We start from the raw sequence: 22667 nt of genomic DNA on the forward strand, positions 1-22667 counted from the left end.
CTATAGAAGATCGAAATGGAGGCCTTTTCAACAGAGAGAGAGAGAGAGAGAGAGAGAGCTCGCGATTATTTCGGTTGGAGGTACTGAGTATATGGAATATTGGCGAGCGCTCGCGAAAGTTCGCTCTGTTGAAAAGGTCTCTGGAAAACAAAGTTCGAGTCTAGCAAACAAATCCTAACAGAAAACACAGTTTAAACAGTAGCAAGATAAAATCAACATTAATAAAAACCACATTAAATGTAGTCAACATTAAATATATACAATACTAGTATGATATAAGATTCGAAAAAATTGCAATAATGCAAGAGAATTGTTCATGGATTTCTGGCAGTTTCGAGGAGAGCACGGTGTTATGGCTCCATCATTGTTTTCATGTTTTCCTCGTACAGAGCTATGAGTAGCATGATTCCGATTCCCAGAAACATGCCACATGCCTGGAATAAGAGGTGGAAGAAAGGGTTCTCTCCTTCTTTAGCATCGACTGTCATCATTTCTGGCAACTGTGAAGAAAATTGCAGTTGTGAGCAAATGATGGATCTAATAAGCACAATCTATTCATTACTACCCAGAATGCACGTTTACTCACTTGTATCCTTTTGCTTTATTTTTTTAGCTATAGTTTGGAGAACATAGCTGATGACCCATTCACCCACCGTATCATATACTGGTAGGACGAAGATGAGACAATATATAAAAAAAGCTTAACATGATTACCATATCAACCAAAGCAATATAGAGGAACATTCCGCCCACCACAGTGAAGATCCAGAGACTTGCTGCCTCAATGTTACCAAGCATGACGCCAATCAACATCCCACAAAACGCTAACACAGACGACACCACGTTATAAACGATCGCCTGCTTTGGCTTCATTCCCGCCTTCAAAAGTACAGCAAAGTCACCTAAAAATAAAGAGATCTGCTGTTAAATTTTACTTCTGATTGTCTTATTAAGTGTTGATAACATCTTTATGTCTTCCTTACTTTGTGATTTAGCTCGATTTGATGAATGCATGAAACTCGCATTGCTACCAAATCTCAAAGCCAAATTGGATTGGTTTTGAGGAGCGCTAATTATTTAGAGATATTTACCTATTTCGTGAGGCAGCTCATGGCAGAACACAGCAATAGTGGTACTGATGCCACCTGTCATAGAAGCAGCGAAGGCTGATCCGATCGCCAGTCCGTCACAAAAATTATGAATCCCGTCCCCAAAAATGACCATCCAGGCCACCGCTGCTACATCTTTAGGAATGCCTTCGTCATGGGAGTGGGAATGGCTATGGGAACGACTCAGCTGCCGGTTCAGGTTCGCCTTGGAGTTTTTGCGTTCCATCTTTTTCTGCTCGTTAATTTTCTTCATCAAGACCTCATCTTCCTGTTTTTCTCTGTTGGCCTCCTCGGCAAAATGTTCCAGTGCTAAAATTATTGACAGAAAAAAGCTTCAGAATTGGCTTTTTGGATTATCATTTATGGGAAACTGTTGTATTAGCATTACGAGTAAATTGACCTCTGACCTCTGGTTCCCGGATTCAATCCCCAGTTCAGCGATTCGCAGTCGTGTTCGTGCTGGTAGAGATGAGCGAGCTCGTGAGCTTTTTTAATCTGTTCTATCTCGTCATCCCCGAGTCGGGCTGCTAATTCCAACTGGTGCTCGTAGTGGATTTTCTAAAACACATTATTTTGAATACATGTTTATGCTTATACGCCTGCAATATTTATGCATTATTTTGGCAAATCAAGTCTGATTTGTCACTAAAGATATGATAATTAATCTCACCTCTTTCCGCTTCCTCTTAATGTTTGTGACAATAGTCATCACTCTTTCGATGAAGAAGAAGATGAAAATTCCGACGAGTGCCGTCAGCCCTTTAAAGACGTTTTTCTGTTCGTCTGTTAGTCCTGCGCCTGTAGTGGAATGTCCATGAGCGTGTTCGTCCTCAACAGCCAGTGCCTGAAAAGGTCATTATTAAATTAATCGTAAAACAAGCAGATGTAGTCTACATTTTGTTCAATTTATTTAAAGAAGATGAACATTAAAGAGGAAAACAACTTAGTGCAGTACATCTTAATTATCTAACTTAAAGTCCACAAATGGTCCACCTCCGATACCAGTAAAACTATACATGCCAATAGAAAATGGTTTCATTGTTCTTTTGATAGTTGTGTATCCTCCTCGTCCGTCTGTCAGTGTCAATTAACTCATATGGCTTATATATTAAGCACATAACTTTATTTTGGTGAATACAACATCGTATTGAAAATATTTGAAATTAAGCTAGTTGTCTTTAAATTTAAGTATTTTAACTTCTCAAATCACAAAAATTTGATTTGTATATGAAATTTTTGAAGCCTTGTAGGTGCATTTTTTGTATTTTATGTAAGAATTGAGTTGTCAAAAATACCATTCCTACATATATTTTTGAAAAATAAAGACGTTTGTTATACCTTTAATTGAAAACGTGTTCCTATGCCAATCTATACGGAAAAAGTCTAACATTTCTGATGTTTTGCTGAGCGGGCACAAAAAAATCGATGTTTGACCACTGAGTGAGATGTTGGACCGGTCGGTGAGATGTTGGACGCTTATGTCAAAGAATAGGCGGAGCTTAATCTTATTTTCATTCGTTGGTGTTCAACAGTGACGGACCTGAGGTTACATTACGGAAGACAGTACAAAATACACGTAATACAAAAATTAAAATGAAGGTATAACAAAACATTTATAGACTATGTTCTCGGGCAAAATGCGTTTTGTCGACCCTCGAACCAAACTGTCTGCCTGAGGCCTGACGGCAGACAGTTTGGTTCTTGGGTCCGACAAAACGTATCTTGCCCTCGAACTCAGTCAATAAATGTATAATATTGTTTATAAGTGTTGAGAATGAATTCTGTTTAGTATGCTTTGGTTATTGTGTCATAAATTATTTAACTAAATAAATGACCCTTTCTGTTCCTCTAATGAGTGTTGTGTCATCATTTATTAGTATAGATTGCGTTTTCTCAGGCATTCATAAAATATTTGATACAAATTGGAATTCATATGTTAGCAAGTTAATTACAAATGTACGAGATGGTAAACAATCTTGACCTCATTAACTATAACAAAGATTGATTATGATCATTATAAACCTCCTGTATAAAATATTATACTAAAAAGAAATCGGAAAACACTAGTCACTTAATAGTAGCACAAGAAATAGTTCTTCTACGTTCATTGGTCCAAAACAAGGTCAATCTCCGACGCTCAATACGACAATGTAAAACAATCACAATTAAAATACAAATAAAGACAAGATCAGTCATCTTGCATTTTAAAAAATCTACATCCATTTACTAGCACTTGTGGATGGGGACACTTTTTTGGTAATTGTTTTATGTAGTTTCATTTGGACCCCCCCCCCCCCAATTTTTGCAGTTGCTGTACGACGATACAGTGAAAGATTTCAGTATTTGAAAAAAAGTACTAAAAATTCGGGGAAACAACCATCCAGGAAATACGATTTGTTTATTTGGTTTGTAAATCCCCCACTTGAAAACTTGCTACGGTCTTGACTAGAACACACACTAGTATACTGTATAGTTATTAAATAAAAGAAACTGTATGGTTTTTGAGTTATAAATCTCCAACTATTCCATAGTCTTACTGGTGACATTCATAGTCTCCATCAGGGTTGGCAACAGTTTATACCTCCTCATCCCCAGCCACCCTCTATCTCTCTCTCTCTCTCAATAGATAAAATATAAAAATTCTAGTACCAGGTATTGGATATAGAACAAGAAACTTGTCCGACATCTAAGATCATTGAATGAGGTAAATATTCAGTATTCACACTGTGAATCCAGGGCGTATCGTTTTTAACATGTTTATTCTACATCCTTTTGGTTGTTTTAATGTATCTTCACAGTACCATTATTCTGTCTATTATCGCCGAGATCTGAGCCAACTCAGATGCTTCAACAATGACTACAGTATTTTATATGTACAATACGCACCATTCTTGATAGAATTTCCTTCTTTTTGAAGTATCTTTGTTTTTTTTTTCTCCTTTTCTTTCTTTCATTTTTTTTTGTTGGCTTCTTTTCAGAATTTCACGAGTGCTTGTTATGAATCAAAATGTGATATTGCATAAAGTAAAAAAAATAGTACAAGTCTTTACGTTTTGTCTCTACGTTTTGACTTATACCGAACCCGAAAATATTATACTTCAGTTTATTTTAACAACTTAATAGGATACACAGATCTAGTATCGTTTTTAAAGTGGGAGGGCGATTAGAATAACTGGGAAAAAATATGGATTAGGCCAAAATAAAATTATAGTTTGTTTGGAATTGCCTCCCGCCTCATTGAAATGCCCCCTCCTGAAAAAATTTTATTGACCAAAGTAGGACGACTTTTTTTTTATTTAATCATTTTTTTTTGCCCATTACATGTATCACATGTACCATACATAACACTGAAATATAGTGTCAGATCTAAGTAAAATTAGGTTTTTTTTGTAGATGATAGATACTTTTTTTAAAGTCAGAAAATGTATTTACTGTTTTCTGAGATTTTTATCAAAAATTTAAAAATTTTTCTTCAAGTTAAAAACAAAAAATTATTTCCCTCCCTCCTGTGTCTGAAACCCTTCAGGCGGCAATTCCAAACAAACAATTTTTAAAGATGACCTTACCTGAAAGTTTTTGACAAAGAAAGGAAATTAAATTTCCGCACCCGAGAATCCTATTTTGTAAAATGGGGTCCATTTTGTTTTCACACACGAATTTCTTCATAAAGTTCATATACATGATTGTATAACTATATAAACAGTTAACTAAATATTGTAAAAACACTAAAAAAAAAAATTGGGACTCTCTTCTTTCAAAAGATGTATGACTTCTTAAATTCGCAAACATGTGTAAAAATAATGGTTGGAAAACTCACATGAGGAATAAGATGGAGCATTGCGTCACCAGAGAGGGCGCCAACTGCCAGCGCCACGAGGAACTGCAACAGGTGGTTGTAAAACACGCGTTGCATGATGGGAATAACTGCCACTCCAAGAAGGCCGACCAAACTGATGATCAAAATTGCCAAGGAGCTGTATCCCCAAACTAAAAAAATAATGATGCCTGGCATAGTTGTTATGAAACACGTGTTCTGTGAAAACATTTTGAAAAATCCATGGCTCCTTAAAAAGGTAAAGTAAAACTAATTTCAAAGTGAGTCTTCTGTAGGTTGTTCCAGAGCTAAACATTAAATTACTCTGTACTGCAAAAAGTTATTCGCGATAGCTACGATAAATACCTATCTATATAGGTGTAACTGTTGCGATGGGTGAATTAAGGAATCACTTTCTAATTAATATAGTATACCAGGGCATCAACGATAGTGGGAACATGGGGTAATTTGCATAGCGGGCGAAGCTGTTTTGCATAAATTATCCCACGTTTCCCACTATCGTTGATGTCCCTGGCATACTATACTAACTAGACAGTGATTCCTTATATTTTCATTTCATTGTGAAATAAAATTGTAGATTTAGATTTTAAAAAACGTAGACATAGATTTAAATTACACAGGACTCCTCGTCCACTGACGTCAAACACAAAGGCAGCCGCATGAGATTTAGCGTCAGACACAGAGACAGATGCGCACGAGATTTGCATGCATATTTGGCCTCCTCCTTAGCTCCTGATCTATCGACCTTCCTAATTTACATTCCGGTAGAATTATCAAAATATCAACTCCACTAACTTCCAAAGAGTTATTACAAAGAAAAAAAAATTAGAAATATATGTGAATATCGTTCTTGTTACATGTTTGATTTCCTAAATAAAGCTGCCTTACCACTAGCTGGAATGGAGGCCAAGGTTCGTTTCTCTTCGTCATGTAATTCCTTATGACTCATGGAAGGTGTCATGTTTTTCTTGCATTCATCTTTGTCCAAAAGAACAATCAGACTTGGACATAAATCCATGAATTCGTCTTTGCTTATCGCCATTTTATCTTGAAAGTGGTAGACCATCATCAACTCCATAGTGTTCAAACACTAAGCGAAGAAAGAATACTCTGTGGTTAACAAAATGCAAACATTTTAAGAAACATGTTTTCTTTGATTCTTATCCGCACTCTGTCCTTCTAATATTTTAAATATTATTTAAAAAATATAATTTGTTTCATTTTTTAGGGTAACTAACACTGATATGATAGGAAAAATGTACTTATCACTTATATTTTTTATTTTATACAAATATCAAATTTTGTGACATAAAGAAGATTGAAACAAGATGTGTTTGTGAAACACTATGCGCCTGGCGACAACAAAGTTCTAAAAAGCTGTTTTTAGCATATGGGTCTCAGTCAAGGTCACACGATCATTGTCTGTTGAAAGTGCTTAATTAGTGGAGTATGCATACCAAATATGAAGTCTCTATCTCTCACGGTTCAAAAGTTATGGCGAAAATTCGAAAAAAGCTAATTTTACCATACATGTCACAGTAAAGGTCACAAGGTCATTGACCTTGGTGTCAGTTGGAAGTACTTAATTAGCGGAGTAGGCATACCAAATATGAAGTCTCTATCTCTCACGGTTCAAAAGTTATGGAGAAAGTTTGAAAAGGTTATTTTTAGCACAAAGGTCACAGTCAAGGTCACAAAGTCATTGACCTTGATGTCAGTTAAAAGTGCTTAATTAGGGGAGTATGCGTACCAAATATGAAGTCTTTATCTCTCACGGTTCAAAAGTTATGGCGAAGGTTAAAGTTGACAACATACAGACAAACAGATAAACAGATAAATAGACAAACAGACAGACAAACAGACAGACAGGACAAAAACAATATGCGCCCCGAATAAATTCGGGCGCACAAAAAGTTTATTTTGTAACAAGTGGCCTTAAGAGCCTTTTAAATTCATTATGAAACATCTCAGAAATAGACTCAAAATTCAATCAATGCAATTACCTTACTGTGACTATAATGAGTATTGTCTGCAGGCAAGGACCGCTTGGTCGGACTATTTTTGGCGGTGTCTCTGTTGGTACGTAGGAATGAACATCCGGTCTCTTCGTCATGGCAGTGAGTATCATTCTCTTTAGCACCAGCCACGGCGACAAAGGGCGCTTTATCTGAAATTGCTGGGAGTCCCAGGTTGACCATCAGTTTACTGACATTAGCCAAAGTAATTGTTTCATCGTTTCTGGAATACTTTTGGAAAATAGTCGATAAATAAAAGATCCTTTCTTTATAAGCCCGAGTTATTGTTTGATTGGCTCCAGTGATTCCTAAACAACATCCAATAAAACCAACAACAATGGCGGTGGCCACTGCTACCTTAAACATCTTGACCAGAATGACTGTAAGTGATTGAGTCCAGGGAGGCTCAGACTGACAAGGCGTTTATTTCGTGCTGCTCCTATATAAAGAGTACGTAGAATTGTTAACTTCCGATAATTCAGTCTTCTCTTACAAAGAAAAAACAATGTAACCCATTCTTCTTCATCAAATCAGACGGGATAACCTTCGCATCACGTGCGTAAATTATTATCTGCATTTTTAAAAAAAAATCAAAACCATTGCTTTATTTCAGGAAAATACTATTCTTTATAAGAAATTTGATATTACTTATTATGCAAAATTTGTATATGAATATTTTTATTATTATAATATAATTATTATATGTTTAAAAATTTTGCATATAAGAAATTCGTAAAGGACATAACTTGTTTGATCAAAATGATCACACATACACTACAGTGTAAATAGTTGAGAATACTGAACACGATAGTGTGTCCTTTTTCAACAAAATAAATTACAGTTCCAACGACTGTAAGTTTTAAAAATTTGTAAATAATGTACCTACTCGATCTACTCTTGTAAGCTGCATGGTCCGAAGTCAGTTTTGTACCTTAGCTTTCTCCAAAATCATACACAGTATGGGAACGATTGATTTTCACAACGTAGTTTTTAAATGAGTATCATAATGCCCACACATGTAATTAGGTAGAATTAAAGATCATCTACAAATTACACGACTATTCATAACAATAATCAGTCCATATATGGGGTTAAATTTATGAGGATTAAAAGAAAAATCATTTATTGCAGCCCTTCACATTTCGGCTCAAAATTGCCAGATAATGACGGCAGATGGTGCGCCTGTATTGCAAATGTCACATTATCTGAATGGAATTTTGATGTCGAATTTCGAAACTTGGCAAAAGTAAATTGTTTATATGTTTGTACTTTGCGTTTGATGACCAAATACATGTACATAAAATTACTTGTTACGTGCAAGTGTGCATTTTACTCAAAGGTTGCGGATATGTCAGAATGTCATGGCTGAAAATAACTGAAAATTCACTGGATTTAGACTTCAGTTTTATTCATATTTAGAAGATGAATTAAGATATAATCTTTGATATCAATGATTTTTAAAAGCTTTAATTATAATACGCTATTAACAGTATCTTCTGCTTCGAAATTCCACATTTACAGGTATCTAATAGACACAATTTCTAATTCTAATGTATACTCTCTGACTTTTACTCACACTCTCCTGACAACCAATGAATCTTTTGAATTCGGAACCTGACATATTCGAAACCATGTCAACTTTTTTCAATAAAAATACCCTAAACATATGTATAAAAAGAAGAAATACATACGTGTATTACTAAAACCACATAACGTTTTTTCCCTATTCAATGGGTCTCGGCGCAGTCCTAAAGTGTTTTTTTAAGAAAATATGGGGAATCGCCGAAAGTTTAAATTTGGACCATATAGAAAATCTACAATTATTTATCAGTAGTATGTTAAGATTTTGATACCTACATCATTCCCAAACGCGATATATCAATCCAAGCATCTATTTTGTTTCTAACAAATGTTTGAATCCCCCTTGTCCAATGATTTGACAGCCATGTAATAACTGATGTTTTTAATGTATAAATTTTACACTGAATCCAGATGTATTTTACTACTTACGAGTATTATGTACCAACTTTTCTTCCTATACACAAAACCATGTATTCCTATGTACATACTTTTGTCAAAGCATCAGACTATTTTTTCCTGAAAACATTAAGCTGATCCCGGGCTTCTTCCAACCTACCCGTACTTTGTACATAATTCAACTTATAATGCATCCCCTACTTATATTCCCCCACAATAGAAAACACTTTTCCAGACATTTCTTTACAGCAAGAGATTTATCAACAATATACCCGTGAGCTGTAAAGAGTTATATGAAGTTGTTTACATGCAAGGGATATTTCCAGATTTACCAATCATTCTTCCCCGATTAAATTATTTTTGTTGCAGATTTGTAAAGTGCATAGCGGTGGTGGATATTAATTTCCATCGGCCTATCAGTATATAAATATATTCATAACTTCATAGAAAGAAGTACTTGCATAGCCCTCGTCGTGTGTTTTTAAAGCGTCGTGTGTTTTTAAAGACGTATAGTTCGTGGGAAAGCGAACCAAAAGGGCAATATACCCTTACGTTAGATGATTCAAAGAATTTATGCTCCCGCTTAATTAAGGAAAAGTGAGTATGCTCAAGTGGGTGGAGGGGGGGGGGGCGCACCCGCCCCCCCACCGCATTTGCAAAATTATTAAATGTATGTTCTGAAGTACAGGGGTAAATAAAAAAAAATGCTAATATGGATTTATAGATTTGATAGTTTTTTCTTTAAAATGTGTACAGAAGATTATGTTTATATAAAGATTTTTAACACAATGTATAAAGATTTTATGAGATCTAGCAAGTTTGTACACGTCATACGTCATAACTTCATTTCTTGTGCGAAATTCTATTATTTAGTTAATCGAGAAAAAAAACATGAAATCACATTCTACATTGTCAAAATTTTACACAAAACAAAAATACAAAAGCTCAAGACTTAAATTCTCGGGATATCGCGTGTAAACGAAAGTGGCACAGACAGACAGAAATACAGACAGACCGGGCAGACACACCCGTCCTCTTCCCCACAGCCTCAGCTAGAACCGCACAGGACAGTGAAAAATGTTTTTAGAATGAGTAAATGATATCAGGTGAAGGCATCATATATTGAGACCCACACCCCCACCCAACGGAAGACTATAGCTACTGTATATAGGGAAATTTTCGCCCCTTTCGTACTTGTCGGAAGTGGGCGAATTTAAAAAGGGGCGAATCCAAAGTAAACAGTATTATATCTTAAACAAAAATCTTCCTGGGCGAATTTAAAACGGGACAAACTTGTTTCCAAATATGAAAGGGCGAAAATAACTCTGGTGGCATAATAGTCAGCTAATTAGGCAACAATATAGGCAACATTTATGTAGCCCCCCACCCCCACCCCACCCCCACGATAAGATATCAACCCGGGGCTTGTTGAATATTTCTTTATAAATTATATTTATTACACTTATCTATTATGTATACTACAGGAAAAATCAGGATAAACTGGAAAATAATCGTTCCATACAAATTACACTACTATACATTGCATATATACATGTATTGAAATAATTTTCAGTAATAAACTTTATTAAAAATAAATATATCTTAACGAAATATTGAAACATATCAATAAATTTATAACAATTTCTCTATTGATTAAAGTCTATAGAGATCTCTAAAGAGTTTTAAAATTAACTAAAACTTAATTTTCAACTCTTAATAAATAATAAGTGAAAATAGCCATTGGTCAATATTTTCCCGCCAAAACCTCTAACCTCCTTTGACCGGAGTGTCAACCCAGGACCAGACAGTGTATAACGCTTTGCGTTTTTTATTAGGAGAACTGCATAGACCACTGACAGTAAGTTGACCTTTTGACACTCTTATTTAATAAATACACATGTACTTTCATTTTTCATATTAATAATTGTAAGAATGAAAAATGAGAGAATGTAAAGCTGATAAACTAGTTTATTAAAAACTTTATTTTAAACTTTGTAGTTCGGAAAAATTGTAATACAGGTTTTACGCTGGTGCAGTTTTCTTCTGAACAAATGTCAGTCAGGTGTGACACAGGTACGCAGTATGTTACTTTGTGAGTTGGCAGTCTGTAGCAAAAAGACAACTGCTGTGGAAATGTTGATTGAAGGCTTTGATCCGCCACTGACTGTATCATCTATAGGGGACTGAAGGTGGCTCCGATAGGTGGTGCCATCAGCATCATTGCCCTACGTTGGGCACCAAATTTTGTTGATCTATTATAATGTATGGTGTTGATTCGCACTGCTTGTCAGCTATTTTATGCTTTCCATCAAAACTTGTAATCTTTATCAAAAACCGTCTTTTTTTTCTAGAATTTCAGGTCTCACTTTTAAATCGTAGTTACGCTTCTGTCTTTCCTGGGCTTTTTGGTTCGCTGCCATGCCCATGGTTAGTTGATAATCTTCTTTTAATTTGTTTCTACATATTTGGGTAATGGAATTTGTGAAGATGTTGGAATGTTGAAAGCAATATCTATTGATAGTCTTGGTCGTCTGCCTATTCCTCTCATCTTGTTTGGATGAGTTGATCTTGCTTTTGATCTTCCTCTACCAAGTGGATGATTGTTGGTCAATCCTCCTTTGTTAAAACTGATAGGTCTGACCTTGTGGAAATTTCTTATTCTCTAGTGCATCAACCATAGTAAATAATTTCTGAATCGCTGCTTTAAATTCTGAGATTTGACTTGAAGATGTTGTCTGATGATTTTGCTATGATGTTCTTATAATTTTTTTTCCAAATTCATCAAATGTATCACATTTATCACGTAGATATACCGATATGTCTTTGAAATTTTGACGTAATCCGGACCAGAACTTGGTCTTCAACATTTCATCAACATCTTGGAGATGAACTTTACCCCTGTCAACTGCTCTATTTTAAAGCTCTTCAAGACGGCATCCCTGTGCTGTGTTTTTTCTTCAGGTTTCTGAGTAGCACTGTAGAACTGGGTTATTAATGATTCGCCTTTTCCCACAGTTTTTTGGATGCTTTCCATTTTTTCTAAGACTTGGCTAAGTGTTGCATCTAGACGTAATCTCATGGGTATCTGGATATCTTGACCTCTCAGTGAATTATGATTTTCTAATAGCCTTTGGGACCACAGGACATTGTACTCGTGATCTTGGAGGTAATTTATAATTTTCTCTTTTTCTTCTGTTGATAATTCATCTGTTATCTCTGCAATATTTTCTTCAACTTTTTCTTGAACTTCATTACCTGTTTCTTTGCCAGAAATTTTAAAAATTCAAAATCTTTCACACCAATAATTATGCGCAAAAAAGTGATGTTGTGTATACAACACTTCAAAGAATTGAATGATTTCAAAATAAGATGTCAATTGCATTAATTCAATGTCAATGAAAAAAAAATAAATCAAACATGCAATGCAAACTCAAGCACGCTTCACAATAATGCTATGCATAAATGCTATAAAGAGGTCAAATCAATGTCTCTTATAATGTGTAGTAGGGTATTTTTGTACAGAACTATTATTTCTAGTTTTCCCTATTTTTCCACTGGGGGCCTTAAGGCGGCCTCAAGACCCCCTGCCTGAGCAAAAGTTTCCTGTTGTATACTAAATGAATAAGTGTAGTAAATATAATTAATTTGTGAAGAAATAGCCAACAAGCCACGGGGTTGATATTTTATCGGGAGGGTGGGTGGGTCTGTCCACAAGTATCTGTGTGCAACAGTGCACCAAAAAAGGATGTATTCGCTTTAACAAAAGAATTTACCTATAGGAGAGAACAATTTCCCGGAAAAAGTGACATTTGAAAATCAGTCTTTATTTGTTGTTTTCTACCGTATATATGTCTAAATTTTTTAAATTTGTATTTTACACCTAAAATTTGTTATTTACAACTTTATAATAAACCTCTAAAGTTGATCGAAACACCATTTTGTCCTTCAAAGCGTTGATTTTTGCATGAATTTTGGCCTTGAAGTCCATCAGGGCAGGCCTGCCCCTAAATAAGATTGTGATATTTTGATAGGTTAGGATGTAAGGAATAATTTAAGATAAGATTTTTTTAGGGGCACACATGCCCTGGGGTCGAAATTCACAAAAAACCTACAAAAAATAAGGAAACCAGATTTTCAAAATCTTCTCTAAATTTATGCCATTCGTTCTTATAGTCAGACTAGCTCAGTTGATATATGTGCTGACTTTTACATCTTGGATACTCTCTTTTTAAAGTCGGGGGTTCGAATCCACCTGGTAAAACACTTATACAGCGTTAAATTTCGCCTTTTCAAAGGCTATTTTAATTTTTTTTTTATAGACTTGTGTATTTTTCCTTCAATTATCTATCCCTTATGCATGCCCATTCTTGATATAAGAAAGACTAAAGAGATATCAAATCGTAACAATCCAATGTACAGTCGTCGGTCAGGTGGAACGAACCTCAGTATAAGCACACTTTCTCCGAGGACAAGAATAACTCACTGTGTGTTACTCAATACGGGTATTCTTGGCAGCATTGAGCTGCGATGAATTTCAATTGTATATATTCCTTAGAATTTAATCACATTGATTTTAGCTACATATTTCAGTAAATGCACTCTTGGATTTCATTTAGGCCTTCATAATTTGCACACATTAAAGACAAGTTTTTATTATATCTAGTTATCTACGGATAAATAGCCTAGACATTAGAATAGAATTTCAGAGACAGTAGACAGTACCTTTATGCACAATGAGAAGTAAAGACAAATATCATTTATTGCATTTAGAGGTAACAAACTCAGAAAATCAATAAAAAGGGTTCCTTTTATCTCTACTCACTGAAATAAAGATTTAGGAAACACAAATTGTTATATGTATTAAGCCTAATGTCATTAATCAGAACGGAAATCGACAAGCTTTTTGTAGAGAATAAAACCAAGCCCGGTCCTATAGGTCAGATCCCTATTTATAATGAAGTGATCCTTTGAGCATGTTGAGCCGTTAATTGCAATTTTTTTGCATTACGGGATCTATAGCGTTATGACCAAAGACTAATACAATCCTAAAGCATTATTTAAAATGACAAAATGTCACTTTTCAAAATTGAGCAAAATATATAGCTTAGTTGTTCAAAGGATAATATTGAAATTTCAGATCGAGAGGTTTTCAAATTAAAATAATCCGGACAAATAAAAATGAGTTGAGAGTCCCAGTATATTATATAAATATATAACAACAAACAAGCTGACCTCAACTTTTCAACTTTCCTTTTAACATCCCGCTATCACGTACATTATGGTGTTTACATCTCCCAACGTAGTATCTGATAATTGCTTTCGAATCTAATATATCACCGGTGGGTCACCAGTGGGTCAAAGGGATATAATCAGGCTTCGACTTAGCTGCAGATATGTAGCTCGATGGTTGAAAAAATTTGGATGGATGACCAGATAAATAAGATAAGATAATTTTTTTTTTCCAATTTTGGGACCAGAGGGCATAATTTTTTTTTTTACAATGATAAGATAGAAAGTTCTGAGAAAAAAGTCACATACACACATGCAAATAAACACACACACATGTATACATGCATATATCTGGCATAATCCATACAAAAAAGTACTTGTAAATGCAATATATCAAATTATTTTTTTTCAGAGAGCTTCAGATCTGCAGCTAGTTCGACTCAAAGAATCAGTGTTTCTTGTATTGTTTTTTTTTTTCTCTTTTCCCTTTGAAGAACATTTTGACTTAATTAAATACTCTCTACATATATAGTACAGTTGAAGTTCGGTATCTCGAACTCCGATATCTCAAATATCATGGATATGTCGATGTGACATGGGCGTCAGAAGAGGGGGCTAGAGTGGGCTTAGCACCCACTTTTTTTTTTTTTACAAAGAGAGACATAATGTAGGCATTGAACATTGGGGCGTATGTTTGAATTGAAGTTCAAAAAAGGGTAAGAGGTAGTGTTTGGACAAATTTTGATACTAAAAAATGTTCAATCCTACCCTCCCCCTCCTAAGAAATAGGTAGGAGCTCCCCTTTTTTACTTGTCAATTTTTTTGTAGGTTTGATTTTTTTCTCTTTCACGTAGCCCCCCTCCCCCCTTTCAATTTGCTTCCGACGCCAATGAGTGATTTTATAGTACCAATCACATATTCTTTAAGTATTTTACCCTCAATATCCCGAATCCTCGGATATCTCGAAGTTTTTTGTCCCAGTCACATCGGGTTTGTGATAATAAAGGAATCACTTTCTAGTTAGTATAATATATGCTAGGGAATCAACGATAGTGGGAAACATGGGATAATTTGGGCTTAGTCCGTTATGCATGTATTATCCCATATTTCCCACTATTGTTGAGGTCCCTGGCATACTATACTAACTAGACAGTGATTCCTTATATTTCCATTTCATTGAGAAATAAAATTGTAGATTTAGATTTTAAAAATGTAGACATAAATTTAAATAACACGAGGACTCCCATGCCAATTTCAATAGTCCACTGACGTCAAAAACAAAGGCAGCCACACGATCGAGATTTACATGCACATTTGGCCTCCTTAGCTTCAGACACAGAGATAGATGCGCACTAGATTTGCATGCATATTAGGCCTCCTTAGCCCCTGACCTATCGACCTGTCTAATTTACATTCCGGTAGAATTATAAAAAAATCAGTCAACTCCGCTAACTTTCAAAGGTATACGAAAGCCCAATGAGCTCATTTTCGTATGTAAAAAAAAATTCGCGTTATAACGCGAAACTTTCGCGAATTAACGCGTTACTTTCGCGATTTAACGAGAAAATGTCGCGAATAAACGCGTAACTCTCGCGTTATAACGCGAAACTTTCGCGTTATAACGCAAAATTTTTGCTGTTTAACCAGACATTTGCTTTAGTCACAACTTCCTTTTGATTTTGTCATCAAGTTTATTCATTACAATGTTAAGCAAAAGGCTATTTTGATCTTGGACTATCACAAGATAAATTTTCAGCTTTCTTGCTATTGAATCCATCTTTACAGTCACAATTTGTCTTTCTCAACGCTGTTCAAACAATTCAAAGTTTATGCGAGTTTTCCAAAAGTTAAACTTCAAGATTCTTTTCGGGGAAAATCACCCCTTTCCGGCGTGTTTTTGTGCACTCTCTAAAGAATTTGACAAAATGAGGTAAATTTGTCAATTGTGTCCCACCGCATTTGTGAAAATTGGATAGCAGATTTTCATTTGTCTCCGTTGGATTCACTGTGGAAATACGATATCCTATTTTGAGGTTGCACCACGTTGTCATTCCATTGCTTACGATATTCAAAAACTCTGCTGTATACCTTCATAGTTTTTATTTATGGCTAGTCCACGAACTTCTCTATAGCCCAATATATAAAAATTGGAGAAAATTTAGAGACCCCTCCTCCTCAATAAATTTGTAATTAACAATATCCAATTATAATTGTTATTTAAACAGCATCATGTGACCCGTTAAGCTCATGAAATTATACATTGTTCATTCACTTTTAAGTTATGTTTCTACAGTGTATAATTTTTTGTCCAAAATGATTGATTGCTTAATTTACTAGTGGTACAGCTGTAGTAAATGTTACTGATTAAAAAACAGCTTGAAAAAAGTGAGATTTTCTTTAAAAAATAATCAGTCTAAAGAATTTACAATTGAAAACACATGTACAAGAGAGTAAAATTCATTTTATTAATTCAGTGGTAAGGTTTTGAAATAAAAAAAATATTCTGATGACTAATCAATACTATTCTCGCATCATTTCTCCAGTACATCTTCTGAGGAAATGATATTTTATAAATACGTTCCTGAGAGTTCCCGTCTGTGTTCATGTTCTAATCTGTCAGTCAAGATCAATGTTCCTATGTAACAATACCATATGCATATTATTTCGCGAAATAACGCGAATGTTTCGCGTTATAACGCGAAAAGTTACGCGTTTATTCACGAAAGTTTCGCGTTTATTCGCGAACGTTTCGCGTTATTACGTGAAAGTTACGCGTTTATTCGCGAAAGTTTCGCGTTATAACGCGAAAAAGAAATATTTTTTTTCACATACGAAAATGATTGAGCTCACTGGGCTTTCGTACAAAGGGTTATCACAGAGAAAAAAAAAATAAAAATGGAAATATTGATCGAAAAAATGTCAAAGTTGTTTTACGTCCAGCTCGAGAAATTTTCACTCATATGTAGAAAAGTTTTTTAAAATTAAGAGAAAAATTTCTATAAATCTCTAATGATATTCAAATTTCAAATAGAGTAATTCTAAGAATTATATACCTGGTAATTGTATCCGAATATCTAATTCTTAAATCAAAATTCAATTTCGTATAAAGACGCATCATTCCCTAGTGTGACTTCAATTTGAGAACCGATACAGCAAATTGTGATCGGGTTCGGAATTCACTTGAAAGGTCATTACGTCTTCTGCTTACGCAACACTTAAAAAATAAAAGTTGTGAACGTTTGCACGTACTCAATCGAGTACACATTGTCAAAGGTGACTGAATTCAGACGATTTATATAGGAAGTTTATTAATTCCTGATATCTCGTGGTAGATGAGAATATGTCGTGAATATTCGATTAGCAAGGCTGTTTGGCGCGAATTAACTCGACCGTTTTAAGGAATTTTGACAGACTTTTAGGTTTGTTGTGTTAGTGTTACAGTGTATATAACTAATTGAAAGTAACATTTGATTTTGGTTAAGTGTACGATAATCATGCAAAGAAATATCAAATTATGATAAATACTTTCTAGTTTCTAGACAGAGACATGTAATATATAACCATTTTATATGATTGACCTGTAGAGTGTCAACGTGTGTATACTGTACAGCTGCTGTATAGTTAAAATGAGCAAGGTATTTTCATTTCATTTTATTATCAATTTACAGTGATGCCACAAGAGAGCTCAACCATGAATGAGGTGGATCAGCAGCAGATGGAAAAATGGGAGAAAAGTTTGAGTGAAGAAGAGAGAGCTAGACTGGCTCTCATAGAGTGGAAGAATGATCAGAAATATGACTTCAAGAGTCCTCTAATGAAGTATCCACAACTGGGGATAGGTAGGAAGTCAAAATACCCCTTAAAGAATTTACTGACACCGGGTAAACTTCATTTTTAAAAAAGGAAATAAACTAAACTGTTGTCCTTGGCATTCAGTTTGGGGGTCAAAAATGCTTAAAACCCCATTTGATCGGTCATGGCCACACTATATTTTAAGAGCATTTTTTCAGGACTTGTGATGTACATGAGTCCTTCCAGAATATAAAACGTAAAGACTTGCAAACAGTCAATGGACAACAGAATATAATTAACATGTAAAGACTTTACAAACAGTCAATGGACAAAGCCCTCATACACTGTAATTTTCAAAAGATGTTGCATGATTTACTATCAAAAGGGAAGGTTATAAGCAAGAAATATAAACTTGATTGTTGGCAACTAACACTATGATAGTATCTCTCTTATCATTGTGAACAACTAATATTGATATTATTGCAGTTGGGGCTACAATTAAAAATAATTGTTGGTTTGGCATTGTCAACTTAGTCTTTATACGTTTGTGTTGGTAAAAGGGAATTTTTTTTTTCAAGATTCAAATTCAGAAATATAATCGTGTGTTTCCCAGTTTTGTCATTGATTTTCAAAGCCTTTTAGCTGTTTACTAACTTTTAATGTACCCCGTACATGGTATTTAACATCGCCTACATTAAATTGGCATGAAGTTGTTGTCATATATGCACAAATTCAAGCATGGCCACCATAGATTCATCTAGCAGATTGGACAGGACACTTTCATTCAGATGAAGATAACGAAATAAAATTTATGATCTGTATATCAATTGAAAAAATTTATTTAGACCGCAATGATTTACCTCCGGCAACACCAAAACAGAGCTAATTTTATTTTTGGCTTAGGCCTTTAAAACAGTTTAATATGATAAGGTATATACTTTCCCACTGATAAATTTACCATTGTTATAGATGTTAGAGAACATTTTGATATTGCAATATTAGGCCTACATATGTAAACTAAATACTATTACCTTATGCAAGAAATCCTTTACAAGTTAGATACTCCATTTTTAAGGAATTCATAGCCACAAAAATTGAGCCCCAATTAACATTCGTTGGAAATATTTTGCATTTATAAAGAACCTTGACCACTGTTCAGATATATATATGACACATTTGAATGATACGTACATAAAAATTCATTTCATTAGTAATGTCAATTGGCAACAGAATGTGGACAGCCTGTGAATGTCATTTATAATTGTTTTTAATTGACCATGAGGGAACATTAACTTGACATAAGTTGTTAAAATATTTTGACCTATCACGTAGGTGTGCCCTCAGGTCATTGCGCCAGTTGGTTTTGATTTCTCCAGTTTTAGTATTTTATAAACTCACTTCATACATAATAGTCTTGTAATAAATATAATGTGATGACTGACATTTCAGATGTTAATCTGTTTCAATAAAATCTCTACATTTTCTACTTTCCCCCTAACCATAGAATTGCTTTCTGACAAAAAATATTTTGTTTACAAGTGTATTTTTATAAAGACTTTTGTATGAGAACAAAAAATATTGTTTTTCAATATGTTTTTGTAGTACAGATATACCAATAAAACACTCAGATTTTCTATAATAAATTCAAATATGATGTAGAATGTGTGAGAAAAGTTTACAATTGTGACAATGGTAAGGTAAAAGCTGTTTTATGTGTGCATGCATTTTGATCCATAACTTACAGTACTATAATTGAATCAACAAGATATTTTATCTTGGTCAATTTTACATTTCTCATGAACATGATGAAAATGTTAGTGAATGCATGTATAAAATAAGAATTAGAGCACATGTACCATTTTTATTTTCATTGAAAATAATTGCAATACAGTTAAAAATATTGCTGTATATTGCAATACAAAATCTCTAGCCATGAACATCATCGTTACATGCATCGTTCTATTTCTGATATTAAACATTATATATTGATATTTCAGGTCTTGCAGGGCTGGCTCTAATTGTTATTGGTAGAGCTCTTTACTTCAAGCCTTATCAAAGAAGCATTGCAAGGAAATACGGAAAAGTTGAGGTATCCCAGTACCTTGTACAAACTAGGATGTATGCACAAGGTTTCTTTGTGATATGTGCCAGTTCTATCATAGCTAAACCTGTGTTTGAACACATTTGGAACAAATATGTAAAAAAGGACAGTGCAAAGAATGAATCATCTTCTAGTCAACAAAAGCCACCATCCTAACACTTATATGAATTTTAAATTATATTTGGAAAAAAATAACATTAAATTTGCCAGGAAGACAATTGATTTTAAAATTTGTTTGCCATGTAAAGTAGAGTTGAAATGATTCTTAAATATTTTAATATGTTTAATGCAAAGTCCTGAATCAGCATCAAGTATATGCATCTACAATCTCTTATGTTAATTGAAGATAAGGGATTCATACACAGTAAAACTGTCAACTTGATTTGAAAAATTAAGAAATAAATAATGTGTGGATTTTTTTTTATTTTATTAAATATGAATTTTAAACAAATTTTTAAAATTAGAAATGATACGGTATATTGCCTCTGTATAGATATGTATCATATGCAGAAAACCTATGCTGTCTCAGCACTGATATGTAATATACCTGTATGTGAAAGCTACATGTATACATGCTGTTATTGATATAAAACCTCTTGAGACTTCTTATAGTCTCCAAATCTTTATATGATGGATTTTTGTTGAAGTTGATCTTCATTGTTTTGTAATAAATTATAAATTAAACAGTTTTAAATTCTTGTACATAATAGAAGAATCAGGGTATATAGATTTCGTCTGTCTGCTTCTCTGACCTGCCAGTCTATTTGTCTGCAAACTCTTTAACCATATAAAGCCACACTTTTTGAATGGTTTGACCTCTTCAGTCTTGACCATTACCTTGCAGTTTGACCTATTATTATGATTATTACAAAATTTACCAAACTTGAACCTTGACGGTTGACCATACCTTGAATGTTTTGTGCTAAGGCTTTCATATATCACATGTGTTTTCCTTATGTCAAGACCTTTCATGGAGAGTGGACCTACATAACCTCTTGACCTTGACACATGAAAAACTTAAACCTTGGGGATAACTTCTGAATAGACTATACAAGGGATTTATTATTTAATTAATTATCCAATCAGACAAATACCAGCATCTCTGATCTTTTTATTTTGAGAAATTACCTACGTTAAAAAAAATAACCCATAGTTTTGAATGGTTGTTGCTAGGGTTTTAATTTCACATGCTTATTCCTTGTAACAGGACCTTTCTTTGAGGTTCAATATTTTTGAACCCTTGACCTTGGAGTTCGACATTCATTTGAAAAACTCTAACCTTGGCCGTGAGGTGCCATTACAGGTGCATCAGTGTTCCACAAACACGTTTTAAACATCGTAAGACATAAGTTTACATCAGTTTAAATCAAATACTTTGGCAGCTGTCTAATATTTGATATTTGTTATGATTAATTTCATTATGTTCTTTACCCTGTTACAAACAGATAGAGTTTTGCTGTTTTTATGCTCCATATTTGAAGATTCTATCACATACTGTACCCTTTTGGTCAGTCTGCTTGTTTGTCCTCAAAAACTTAAACTTATGATAATTTAGCTGTAACTTTTGAATAGCTGTGTTAGGTCGGAACTTTCACATCCATATTCCATATATGTATTCCTTGTAACTGGATATTGGTTTTAGTAACAAATTTTGATCTTAGAATTTTAATAGAAAATGATAAATAAATGTCTCCAAGTCTGTTTTTAAAACAATTAAATTATAATGTTGATATCAGCACTTGTTATAAAACATTCTTATATGCAATATGTTTGGTTTAGCTTTTGAATAAAATGAAATATTTTATTACTCTTTTCGTTTTATTTCTTTATTTTTTGGGGTTTAAAAGATTTCAACACATATGATTAAAAAAAAATGAAAATTTTACTGTTTGGAAACTCCCAGAATCTAGACTTCCTATACATGTACTTAGTTGTAATCTAATGGTTTTTTCACCAATGATGGTCAAATTTATCAATCCAGCATATTTATGTAATTTCCACAAAAAATATTGAATAAAGATTCTAGCAGGGTCATTCACTTATCAAGATAGATATGTAATAATTGAAGTACAGTACGTAGGCTAATTCAAAATCTTGACATAAACCACTAGACTACCAATAAATACTGTAGATTCCTAAATATACATGTGGAATTAATTATCGCATCACTTCGTGAGGCGCACCACTCGGGAAATAAAATAACTCGCTTTTATTTTTTATGATGCTGAAGTCCATGTAAGGGAAATCTCTTGATCAACTGTCTATTCATGAATTATTATTCTTGCAATTTGATGTTGAAGAGCCAATTCATGATAAGTACTCATGAAAAATATAGGGCCTAAGTATTCTACAGTACAACATTTACAATGTATATTTGAAACTTCCATATACGCTGTACAATAAGGAAGTTTCATTAAACATTAGGTTCCTGATCCAATCTCTGGAATTTTATGAGCTTGTGTTTTATGCCCTGTTCTCACATTTGTACTTGTATGTATACTTCTTTCTTTTCTTTTTTAGATTGATGCTGTTATCTTCACCTCTTTTACTAAGGGGGATATGTTTTAAAGGTTCTCTGTCAAGATCAATGTGTGAAACAGCAAAGTAAG

At 34.0% G+C, this 22667-nt stretch overlaps 2 protein-coding genes across 2 annotated transcripts; one reads left to right on the plus strand and one right to left on the minus strand.

The window, feature by feature from the left end:
* Window positions 1–256: 256 nt before the first annotated feature.
* LOC134251695 (zinc transporter ZIP10-like) lies at window positions 257–7941 on the minus strand. The gene is made up of 9 exons (XM_062734120.1): window positions 7846–7941; window positions 6948–7398; window positions 5833–6034; window positions 4927–5096; window positions 1780–1953; window positions 1517–1667; window positions 1092–1418; window positions 715–902; window positions 257–500 (listed from the first exon to the last, which is right to left on the minus strand). Exons 2-9 carry the CDS (start codon window positions 7323–7325, stop codon window positions 351–353), a joined length of 1740 nt encoding a protein of 579 aa, XP_062590104.1. The 5' UTR covers window positions 7326–7398; window positions 7846–7941; the 3' UTR covers window positions 257–350.
* A 9499-nt stretch (window positions 7942–17440) lies between these two features.
* LOC134251696 (uncharacterized) lies at window positions 17441–20744 on the plus strand. Its single transcript, XM_062734121.1, has 3 exons — window positions 17441–17584; window positions 17834–18004; window positions 19955–20744. The coding sequence occupies exons 2-3, from the start codon at window positions 17836–17838 to the stop codon at window positions 20212–20214; spliced, it is 429 nt and encodes a 142-aa protein (XP_062590105.1). The 5' UTR covers window positions 17441–17584; window positions 17834–17835; the 3' UTR covers window positions 20215–20744.
* The last annotated feature ends 1923 nt before the right edge of the window (window positions 20745–22667 follow it).

This window comes from Saccostrea cucullata, unplaced genomic scaffold, assembly GCF_032062105.1.
Source record: "Saccostrea cucullata isolate Sc308-1 unplaced genomic scaffold, CSIRO_AGI_Scuc_v1 ctg168, whole genome shotgun sequence".
Taxonomy (NCBI): Eukaryota; Metazoa; Mollusca; class Bivalvia; order Ostreida; family Ostreidae; genus Saccostrea; species Saccostrea cuccullata.